Source organism: Cryptomeria japonica, chromosome 9 (assembly GCF_030272615.1).
Source record: "Cryptomeria japonica chromosome 9, Sugi_1.0, whole genome shotgun sequence".
Lineage (NCBI taxonomy): Eukaryota > Viridiplantae > Streptophyta > Pinopsida > Cupressales > Cupressaceae > Cryptomeria > Cryptomeria japonica.
In genome coordinates, this window is record NC_081413.1 from 671378642 (window position 1) to 671391293 (window position 12652).

The following is a 12652-nucleotide window of genomic DNA, read 5'->3' on the forward strand; positions in this document are numbered from 1 at the left end:
TATCATTCTGTCAGAATCCCAAAACTCCAAAGGCATAGTAGCAAGCATTATTCATGCTGGACCATTTGAAGTGTATAGAAGTTAACTGTCCTGTGCTGCATGAAAATGCCATCACATCTCAATTCATTTGTTCAAAGACTATCACTTCATAACTACGTCATGTATGCATTTTTTGATAGTTAGACTCAATTCTGTTCAAACATTTTTGGAGAATTTTTTTTGGATATTATTAGTATTAGGAGGGAGATGAAGAAGATGTGTTCGCATTTTATTGTCCCTTTTGAGACAACTTAAATCAGAATAGTATGTGAGGTAAGACCTCTCTTCAAATTATTTGGGAAGCTCCTTGAGATCTAAACTAACCCTAAACACTAAGCCATAGACTAAATAGATTGTTTCCACATTAAACAATATTCTCTTCTGGGGGTTTTGCATAAATGAAATAACTATCTGCTTATGTTTTTTTCCTTTTGTATGAGTACCAGGACTGGAAACAACTCTTTCCCCACAAGCGAGATTTTAAAGTTTTTGAAGGGAATCAACCAATCTAAATGCACAAGTACAACATTTTTCTATTGGCTAAGGAAGAGATCTAATGGATCGACCTTCCTTCCTTCCCTCCGAACAATCCATATTCAGTATGGCTGAGGAGCTACCCTACCTAAGTAACGAGTAGAAAGAATAACAATTTCAACACAAGACATTATGTATTTTCAAGAACTAAATAAATATGTTGCATGCAAGGCTACCGGTTAGATGAAAAAACAACATTTAATCATTAAAATTACAAACACTATAATGGAAAATTGGAAATATTAGTATAATAGATTGAACAATATTTCAACAGCATAAACATAAAATCAACTATCATTAAGAATTTCTTGTGCTCAAAGCACTTATTTATAGGCTACAAGATACCTATTTTTGGGATTCAGAATAATCATCATTTTATCCCAAATATCCATGTTTTAAAGCATAAACCCTTAAAGCACCTGAAAAATAGCAAAGAAAAACTTTAAAGCAAACAACTAGTCTAAAAAAATAATAAATAAAACCTTTCTAAAGGCGGCACAACATAAGCCCTAACCCTTTGTCCAAAAATAAGACCTTAGATATAGCAATTGCTTTAACTAGCTGTGGTCAAAACTAGCAGTTTGAAGTATCAATGGCCTCTGTAATTCTGCTGAGCTCCTTGCTTTGAAACATGTCAGATTTCTAAAGAACACTGAAACCCTAACCCCCACTCTGTTTGCAACTTCACCAAACAGTTTGTTTGTACCAATCTGAGAGTAGAGAGTTATTGCCTAGGGTTTTGAAAAAGCTAAAAACTGAAGTTAAAACCATAGAATGAAGAAATGATGAACCTTAGGCCATAAACACAATTTAGCAATCTACCATCTGAAACTTTGAATGGCTTCATATAAACGTGTGCCTTTGCCAAATCCTAGTGTCAAACCTTTGGAGAAGCTGCAAATTTATCTTTGAATGCAAGTTTTGCATCAGCCAGGCCTTAGCTGAGAACACTTAGCTGAAAATTACATAATTTGTACTGGACATTCCCTTTATTCTTCACAGTTTCTAACAGTTCACACTACTGATAGATGCTTGGATAGTAGAGCATGGTGAAAGCTTATAAACTGCCCTCATTTATCACATGAAGAGGTGCTGATATAGGTGAGTAACATTATCTTTGCTCCATTAGGAGGATGGAAACCTTTCTGACCTAGGAATACCCTGTCAAGTGTGCTTCCATTCAACTTCTACCACTTAAAACTCAGTTTTGGCACTCTGTGATTATCTTAACCATTTGAAGGATAACAGACATCAAGTTTCCACAATCCATTAGATATTAATCTAGAGTGCTTCCGGATTAGATTGTGTATGAGTTTTTTTGCATAAAGTTTCGGATCACACTCCGTGATCCATCATCAGGATGAATAGAGAGCATGCAGAATTAGTTAAACCTGCTGGGGGTGCTTCTTTGACACTTAACCAATTTGAAATTGGTGTCAAGTTGTTCCAGGTGCCTTTTTTGCGATGTTCACCACTTACCACCATCATCCAAAGTCCAGGCAGACTTTTATTCAAACTTTGTCAGTTGAAGTTGTCCAAAACACCCACCTATTTCTGTCATTCTTGTCACTTGAAAATATGGTCTTTACAGTCAAGCATGACTCCTTGCCACTGATGACATTCATTTCTGACCTTTGGTGTGCCCTTTATGCATCTCTGTCACAAATCAGTGACTCAGGTGCATGTCAAGGGTCCTCGTGCCACTTAACTCTTATTATTTCTACTCCCAGGCGCCAATTTCACTTTCATCTGCCACTAAAGACTTAACTTCTGTCTTAGGTGTGCCTTTATGTCATTTGTGCCTCTTGAATACAATCCAGGTGCTTATTGTAGTCATATTTGTGACTCAAAGGACTGTCTAGGCACCTCATCCATGCATATCTCCACTTGAAACATTTTTTGCATGTCTTAAGGGCCTATTTTATGTATGTGTCACTCAAAAGACTTAACTCTCCTCCTAGGTGCATCTTTTGTTCGGTCCTGCCACTTAAGTACCCAACTTTACTGATCCAGCTGCCTATTTTTGCCATTCCCGTCACCTAAATTATACCCAGGCATCTCCTAATGCCATTGCTGTCACTAACTTGTCCATCATCGCACCTGAGCACACATTTTGAATAGTCATGTCACTTAAAGTTAAAAGAGCTTGAAGCATTCATTTTGTCCGCCCTTGTCACCTAAATCATCATTTAAGCAGCTGAGGCGTGTCTTCACACAATTTATGACACTTTAAGTCTGTCATAACCTATCTCATTTCCTCTATCCATGTACTTGAAGGATGCATAAGCACTTGTTTGTGTTATTGTTGCCACACAAAGGACTGTTGCTACTTGCCGAAGTCTGCATTTCCTTTAAGCTGGTCACTAAAACTTTGACATTCATCTGCAGGTGTGCCTCCATGCTGTATTTGACACTTAACTGCTGTTAAACTGATCCAGACATTTATTTTGACCTTAATTGTCACTTAATGGACCTCATCATATGCACATTAGGTGCCTTCATGTAGCTTCTGCTGCTTAACTGTCATAGCCCTTCCTAGGCATGCCTCTGCCAGCCATAATGTGTTTTCATATCTTTCTGTCATGACAAGTCCTCTGAGTGTGCTTCTTAAATGCTCATGCCATATGATCGGCAACCTTTAGTTTCTCATTAACTTGGAAGGATTTTCGACTCAAAAAAAGGCATCTTTGGATCATGAGCCCCTCCTGGACTGATATAGTGTTAGTGTGATGAACCTTCCAAGTATGGTACTGAATTATCCTTCCAAAAATGATTGTTTTCTGTTTGCTAAGTTTCAGTTTATAAATATCTCTTAATTGCCATTTGTTATGCTTTCCATTGTTAAAATATCATTCATATGAATAAGAGGTAATGCAACATAACATCAGAATCAATACCAGACAATTTGAATCAATGACAGAATACACAGTCAAAATTATTAGTCAATCTTTCCAAAGACTGTTGAAATTTGCTAGCCTTATATTGTAAACAGTGTGTCCAGGGAATTACAGACTTACAAATGGTGGCAACACAGAAATAATTCTCCCCAAAATCTCCCGAACCTGTGCCCAATACAATACTCCAGCATGCAATAATAAGTTCTTCACGATTTGCTGCAACAGCTCACGGCAAGATAGAAATATCGAAGCCCTTGATAAAGAAGCACCAGAACAATCAATATCAAGGTATTAATTCTTAGCATTGGAATTAATAGATGGAGAACATCAAGTCGACCTCTAACAACTCTAGAGAGCCCCGATTATGGAAGAGCTTCCCCATTCAAACCTTCATGAAATGATAAACTTTGCTTGAAATGTGACAAGTAACAAAGGCACAATATGATAGTCAGCTTTATTCAGTTAGTTTGATCAATGGACATGATAAAGAGTGCACTAAAGGGGTGACCATTGAAAAGTTATGTAGGGGTGCAACAAGACAGAGACTGTATTTGGCTGTTTATGACATATGTTAACAGTTCCACGTTTTTTATTTATAATCTTATATAGTGTTTGATTTTGAAACTTTGGAATTTTGAATTTTGAGAGGATCATATGACATTTATATTTGAATTAAAACAAATATATAACAAAAATAGACTTATATGCTCTCTAAATGCATCATGTTTTTTGTCTTTACGATTTCTTCCACTAGAGGAATTCAAACATTTTCTTGCAGATCACATGTTGTAAAAGAAAAAACTGTATTTTTTGGGCATGGGGTATGTTTTCCTTTGCCTTTTCTTTGGGAGAGGCCTTTGTTGAGGTGCTGAAATGGCCCACCTTCCCCTGGCCAGTCATCTCGGAGTAAAATCAGGAGAAGTAAAGTCACAAACAAAGAGGTAAAGCAAATAAATGCATTGTGGGAATAGACAAGTACCACCATGATAAAGGCTGCATTTGTGCAGTCAAAGGATGAGATGGGTCAAGCGCACCATTGATACAGTGAAAACAAATTTTTTAAAAGCCTATGAACCAAACAAGCCATCCAACAGAAGCCTGAAGGTTGTGACTGAGTAGTAAACTGTCCATAAGGGAGAGATATTGAGGTAGACAAAACTGTATATTCCTTTGTTCAGTTCATCCTTGTCCATCAAGGAAGCAACATAAGCAAGTAATGCAATTGAGTTCTAACTTGCCAGGGATTGAGTGCTGCTCAGGAAACAAACCCAATACTTACACTGAAAACAAAGGTGGCTTCATAATCCAAATTCTCTATTTCTAGGTCACACCTTATCCATGACCAATAACTATAAACAATATTGCTTGACTCTATCTGTATGGTTTGGCATGCATTTTTCTTCCTAGCATTCTTGTTCCTATGAGTATATTTTCTTTTCCAATCGAAAAAGGCAATAAGCAATATGACCTGTCATGAAGAATCAGAGATCAATGGAAGGCCAATAAAACATTTGTCATGATGTGAATACTGTTTCTGTCCTCTTATTATCTGATAAATACATTTTAATTTGTAAATTTGTAATTTCCACCCACATATATCTGAACCATTCCAATCTGAAGAATTAAAAGCACAGTCAAATAACTAATTGCTTGTTTTGCAGTGTTTCTTCAAGTTTTCGGGAGGTGAGGATGTGGGGACACAGTTTGGGAGAACACAAATATTTTACTGAATTTTGGGGACAGCAGGGGGACGGTGAGGGATGGCTATTAAAATAACTTAACCAAACTAAAAGCAGCTGAAATTTTAAAAAGTAAATAGAATGTGCTGAATTTGCAATGACAATCCCCTCCCAGCTTTTTAGGGGTTTTAGCTTTTTTTTCCTTAAAACATTACTTTAAAAAAAATATTATACACCAAATGGAGTATGCTGTCTAGTCCTGAAAGGGAGGATGTCCCCTCCAAATCTGCAAGTCCCTGGGGTGTCTGGGATGTCAGCTGGACCACCTGGGCCCTTGGGGACGTGTCCCCATGGAATGCTGTTTTGTATTCTTACATGTCCCTTAAGAACTATGTAGCTATAGTTTTATTTGTCATTCCTTTTATTAAACGAAATTATGACTGTTGGTAAGCTTTTCTTGGTACAGGTCTATCCAAACTTGCGAACTGCTTTCAAGGAAATTGTACAAACAAGAGGCATGCGGGGATTATATGCTGGATTATCGCCAACATTGGTAGAAATTGTACCTTATGCCGGTCTCCAGTTTGGTTCTTATGATACATTCAAGCGTTGGATAAAGGTATCTTTAATACTGCATGATTTGTACTATCAAGGGAAATTTTGGACTGCTTTGTAACTTGTATTGTTTCAGATGCTGAAAATCAGATCTTTCCTGTGAAATATAGGAATGGAATCAGGCCCATACAATGCATAATAGCAACGAGAGTGAGGACAATCTATCAAGTTTACAGCTCTTTCTTTGTGGGCTTGCTGCTGGTACAGTTGCAAAAGTTGTGTGTCATCCGTTGGATGTAGTGAAGAAGAGATTTCAGGTAGGGTTTCTAGGATGTGTCCTAGCTCTTTCTTTTTCTGTTTGCAAAAGTTTTTTGTTATCCATGGAATGTAAGAATAGCTAGCATATCTTGTTAGGATGTGAGATTTAAGTAAAAGTAGGTGAAGAGGTCTTGGACTGTTTGTATTCTAGTCTTCACTAGGTGCTTACTGAGAAGATGATTGATGCTGGAAAAATTGTTTCAGTAGCTTCCAGAGTCTTTTGGCTAAGTTTTCTTACTCACAGGTTGAAGGACTCAGAAGGCATCCCAGATATGGTGCATCAGTTGAAGAAAAGACATATAAGGGTATGTGGGATGCCTTAAGAAGAATAATGCAAGCTGAAGGTTTAGCGGGGCTTTATAAAGGGATTGTACCATCTGTGATCAAAGCAGCTCCTGCCGGAGCTGTAACATTTGTAGTTTATGAATATACTTCTGATTGGCTTGACTCCATTATAAAGTAAAATTTGCAGTAATTCATTGAACAGGTCAATTGTGTAAGAAGATTGATGCACACTGAGCTAAAATTCAGAGGTTTTTTGGCTCAAAAATTCAGTTGCATGATTTTACTTGACATTTTTTTGTCATCTTCGTGACATCACTAACGTCAACAAATTCAATTTTTTACTTCATCGGACTTCATAAATCTGACTGTGCTTGAATAAAAGCCGAGGCTGGATGATTGAAGCTATGGGATGGCACATTGGAATCATACTTGAAGACAACAATAATCTTGAGTGGTGGATGTATGCATGAAATTTTTCTCAAGAATCTAGCAGCCTCTGTAAATTTCTAGATGAAACCAGAATTCTTTTTTTGTACGGAGTAATATAAGGATAACCTCCTAAGGTTTCACGTACTGAAAAGTTACAAATTTTTATCATCATATTCAAAAGTTGTTGAAACTGAGAGTATAAATGGCAAGGATTGTAGTTTACAAAAAGTTATTTGAAACTATTTGTTAAACAAAATCAAGTCATTTGGACTTAATTATGGCCATTGTATCTATTCCTGATGACAGGGAAATAACGTGGTTGGGTTCAACTGCAAGCTTCATACTAACCAATCTGGTCTAATCTAGTATAACATTTTTTTAATATCTGATGAAGTTATTAAAAACACAGGTAGCATCATCGAATGCCCTCAAAACATGTAATCAAACTCTTAAAGTGGAAGCACAGACCTGTTTAAGGACTTTTATATATGGTGTATGGTTTGAAAACTTAGAATTTAGAAATCGCAAACTCTATTAATCACTTATACATGCATGGTAAATGGATATCAACCCACAATTAAATAAAGCTGGGAAGGAAATAGGACCTATAGAGACACATGTACTTGAAGTCAAAACAGTTGAAGATGCTGTTCAAAATTCCATTTCATTCTATTTGTCACTCTAAGTACCTTATGATGGCTTGTATTTTTTGTGAATCAAAGTCATCTGAATCTTCTTTGTCTTGGTTCAGTTTCTTTTCACTTCTATTCATCACATGATGAGAGGACTTTTGAATAATAATACTGTGCCCCCATATCTTGATACTATTAATGCTGTCTTGACTGTTTCTGGATTAGATTGTGTGTCTTGGTTCAGCTTGATGCAAAAAACTCATACACAATCTAATCCGGAAACATTCAAGACAATATCTCATGGATTGTGGAAACTTGATGTCTGTTAATATTAATGCTTCTTATTGAACAACTCGTGACTTCAAAGATTCCAGTAGAAGTTCCCGTATGCATTTGTTTGTATGACTTCCACTTGATATGGAATGAATATTTGTTAAAGGTGATTTGAAATACATTCAAGTAAAAATGTCAAAGGCATTAAACCTAAAGAAGCTAGATGAATTTATCTTACGGTCAATTTAGGCTTTTAGAAAAGCCACTAGTAGATGACAAAATCATCTCAGCTTGGATGGTTATGTATGTGAACAAGTGTGGACTAGTGAAATGCCCCTTCAGATATCATTTTTGCCATATCAATGGCAGACAGGTTGCATTTTGTTCCTTCTTAATGCTCACATTGCTGCAATTCTCCTTAGTACCATGAGCAAACTCGAGGCTCTTCTCACTCTGAAAGTGGAATGAACATGAGAAAGTCCTGAAATAGGATGTTACTTGAAAACAATTGAATCTTCAGGATGAGCTGGTACTTGCCCTTCACACCGAGGATATTAGAGCTACTCTATGATTATTTGTATTCCATTTCACGGAATATCCACAATGATAATTAACACTAAAATGATGGGCTACCAAGATGCATCTATAAGGACTGATCACATGTTATGATGTTAAAAGAAACTAATTTTTTTTATCTTTTGATGTGCTTAAATTGCTACCCAAAATTTGCCCTTAGGCTTCTTGTACTGAAAAAGACATCTCTAGTTAAACTGTCATATGGCAGGACAGTGCAGATTTAAGATTAGGTTTTTCACATACAAGCTATGTTCCATGCCGTTTCGGGGATGGGGACAGAGGGACGGTAGGGGACAGCAATACACACACACACAACAGTGCAGATTTAAGATTAGGTTTTTCACATACAAGCTATGTTCCACGGCGTTTCGGGGATGGGGACGGTAGGGGACAGCGACACACACACACACAGATGTCAATAACCGATAACAACAATATCATTTGTAAATTAATATCGAGGGAAGTAGTACAACAACAACATAAATTTCAATTCTACCTTTGCCCACATTTTAATTGACATTGAGATCTCTATGCCTCCCCCTGGGGATGTAGTTTTTATGGTTGGGGATAGGGCATGGACTCAATCGTTGGATTATGAGGGCCTCCCCTTTTGCTGTTAGAGACGCTTCTCAATGGGTCACTTAGCTTCGGATTCTTTTCTCTCATGCGACAAAGGTGCTGCTACTTGGTGGAAAGATGCTACTGCTGATCACTTGATTGTCAAGGCTTCTGATTTTGATGTTTTTGATGACTCCTCACAGGAGGATGATGTCTCCTCCTGGGATGAGGTTGTGCCTCTTACTTGTGTTGAGGCCTTTGTTGGCTCTCCTACTAATGTGGCCTCCTCTGGCCCCAAGGCTCCTACATTTGTTACTCTTGTTATGCAGCAATAGTCTAATCTTGTTGCAGACACAAACTTTGCGGGGATCTCCCCGCTTGATCCTTCTTATGATGTTCCTAATAATAGTATTGTGTGGACTGTTGTTTGTCGTAGGTGGAAAGGTAAGGCGCCCCTCCCCCCCGCCCCCAAATCCCCAAAACTCCTGTGTCAATTTTTGGGTGTTTCTCCCCACTCTTGAGTTAGGTTTTTGGGTTGTTGATATGACAAGCTTTTAACAGTGGCCTTTTGGCTTGTTGTTAAAGGCCTATTTGACCTAGGTTTGTTCAATGCCCTTGTTTTGTTGCCTTTTTTTTTTGTCGCCTACGAGTTGTTTGTATATAGGGCCAACATCCTTGTTTTGCTGCTTATTTTAATAAAAAACATAATAAATTTCAATAAAGCAATTATAACAACAATCTCAAACATCAAATACCATGGTATATCAATATCCAAAAGTCTCAAATATGTATCCAAAAGTCTCAAACATCTAAATACAACAATCTATGAAACTAAGCCTATTTTGTGCTATCAATATGCAAAAACTTAGATTCATCTAAGTCACTATCACCCTCTAGTAGAAGTGGATCATCCAATGGTAGCCCAACCATTCGTGGTCGTTGGGTTAGTGTTTTGTTTGGTTTTAACTCTTCATGTCATTTTAGGGTTCCTTTGTGGTTTAGAAGTCCTTGTGGCCCTCCCACAAACCAATAGAAGCAAAGAAAAGGAAAAACTATTTTTTTGTTTTTGTTTTTGTAATCTTGGTATCATTCCCAACCATAAGGGACGGTTAGCCATTTTGGGGACGAGGGGATGCCAAGGGGATGTCCCCTTGCTATCTCGGGGGCAACAAAATATCTCCAAATGGTTGGGTATCTTTCCTAGCATTCCTAGAATTTCTCGTCAAGCGGGGACATCCCCTTGGTGTCCCCCCATCCCAAAAACAACAGGGGACGAGGATGCCAGGTTCTGGAACAGGGGATGCATCCCCGTGTAACACAGCATACAAGCATTTGGGGCACAAAAGATTATTACGTTTTCTAGTGATTTTGCTTGTGCTTATCTAACACACATGCTCTTATTTCTTTCAACATATGAGACTAATGAAGCGGATGACTTTACCTCATATTGTGTTCATTAGCAGCCAATATAAAGGTATGTTTACATCACATAGGTCACCATTTGGGTTCCATTATAGGTTTTATTGCAACTAATGAAACAAAATTATTTACCTGTCCACAACGGTCTAGTTAACAATATAACTTTTATCTACATCAACAACAAAGATATTCATTGGAAAGTATACATGGAATAATAGAAGACTACAAAAACAATAATTAAAGGCAATTGTAAGTGCCTCACTAGGCATCCTGATTTGGTGCATTGGTGTGGATTTACATTTACAAGAGAATTGATCCTTTTTCAAGTCCCATATTGGCATGTTTTTATGTCATGCAAGTTAATTATGCAGACAAGGGTCGAGTTCCTAGTGGAAGGAAGTTGATCTCAACATCTTCACACAAAATACAATTTACAAAAGAAATAAAAATAATACTCAGAAGATTAAAGCTCAGAATTCACATTACAACATACTTGTAGGCATGCAGCCTAGCAACAAGACAATACAAGAATTTCTGAATTCTCCAAACTTTGTAGCTAGTTGCAACACTCCCACGATGACCAGCAAAAGATAATTTTTCGTTTATTTATCTTGGGATCACTGTCTTCGGCCAAAGAAAAAATAAATATGTTGTAGTCGGCTAAGTAATGAATAGTTATGTTTTGTATTTGTGTTGTTAGTCTCCAACCGAGTTGTTAGTTGTCGGTTGCTAGTTACTGGCAATTGGTAGTCTTAACCAAAATCGTTCTACTATTTATATGTACTTGTTCATAGTTGGGTACTACTCTGATGATACTATACTTATTGCATATCTAAGAATTGGTAATAAAGCTATATTTTTTAATATGCTGCAAGTTAATTATATTCCCATATTCTGTAAATATATATATTCTAGTAGAGTTGCTAGGACTACTCACCGAGGGTGTTGGAACATAGGAGATAGAGGTTGTTGCACCAGTTGACACATAGATGGGCCCTTCAGAGCATTCACAATCGAATCAACCATCTACAAAAGTGGTCAAGAAGTCAACACTTGATATAGTCCCATAGATACATTCATAGTCTCCACAATTACTAGCGACACCCATAAGTAAGTAGTCGTCATCTAGTGAGGCTAAAGCAACAAGGATTGTTCTAGAGATTGGCTGACCAAAACCGTATGATCCTAGTGGCATAGTTCAACATTATATTGGAGAACTTCAATCTATGGCTAAGGTTATGGATGCAATTAGATGCATCGCTCGCCCCCTTGACATCATCCATGATCCCTTGGTAGCAAAGTAAGCAAAGAAGATTTTGGCATTCATGCAAGTTGGTTGTGAGGGATGATTTTTTAGATGCTTGATCTCTCGGGGATGGCTAGGAGTGGTGAGACTTGAGATGTTGGTTGCTTGGCACCCACAAAGACATATAGTTGGAGACAAACATGGATTGGTGTTGAGAGCACTTCATGGTATGGAGATGAGCTACATGGCATCTTCCGTCATTTGCACTGACAAATGGCTTCCATTGAGAAGGCCACATAGTTGAGAGACCAAGCCCTTCGCTAAGTTGAGACTTCTCAAGTAGAGTTGGTTGATCATATCCGGAAATCTCACGAGCAGTTGGCTTAAGAGCATGCATGAGTGGTAGCTCAGAAGGAGACTGTAGTTGGTTGGAAGGGACAAACAACTAGCAGAGAGGGCTACACAGAAGATAATGAGATCAACAAATGGTTGAGAGGAAAGGCAAATTACTAGAAAAGGAGCAAGAGTTGGAAAAGTTGAAGACCCATTTGATGGAGGTTGCTCACATGGTGAAGGCAGCTCAAGAGTTGGTAACTAACTTGCGACTTTGCTAGCACCCCTCTCTGATCTCCACGCCTATGTCCTTAGTACATCCAAGGATGTCTTCTTATCTTCCCCCCTCAGTAAATAATTTCTTCAGTTTTGTTGTGTACAACTCCTAATTTTGTTTGTGTTATTTGGAAGACGACTTTCTTTTTTGGGGGTGCTTACGTAGGCAAAGAATAAATAAATATGTTGTATTTGGCTAAGTAATGAATAGGTATGTTTTGCATTTGCGGTGTTAGTCCTTGACCAAGTTGTTAGTTGTCGATTAGTAGTTACTGACAATTGGCAGCCTTAACCAACATCGGTCTACTATTTGTATGTTCTTGTTGTTCATAGTTGGGGAACACTTTGATGATATTATACTTATTGCATATATGAGAATTGGCAATAAAGCTATATATTTTTTAATATGTTGCAAGTTAATTATATTCCCACATCTTGTAAATCTATATTTCTATTTACTCTGTAAACTCGGAAAGTAGCATAAGTGAGTAAACAATCCCTATTACCTAATTGTATCCCCCTTACGCATATAGATTTTTTTAACTTTTTTTTTGTTTCATATTGGCAACTTACCCAAAATAGGCAAGACCCACAACATTTGAA

At 37.5% G+C, this 12652-nt stretch overlaps 1 protein-coding gene across 1 annotated transcript in view; it reads left to right on the forward strand.

Annotated features, from left to right (window-relative positions):
* Positions 1–7221, forward strand: part of LOC131033842 (mitochondrial thiamine diphosphate carrier 2) — a 119281-nt gene extending 112060 nt beyond the window's left edge. Inside the window, exons 5-7 of the mRNA XM_057965134.2 lie at positions 5616–5768; positions 5875–6021; positions 6267–7221. Coding sequence (XP_057821117.2) covers positions 5616–5768; positions 5875–6021; positions 6267–6485 — 519 coding nt within the window. The 3' untranslated portion in view covers positions 6486–7221. The remainder of the gene's footprint in view (positions 1–5615; positions 5769–5874; positions 6022–6266) is intronic.
* Positions 7222–12652: the final 5431 nt, after the last annotated feature.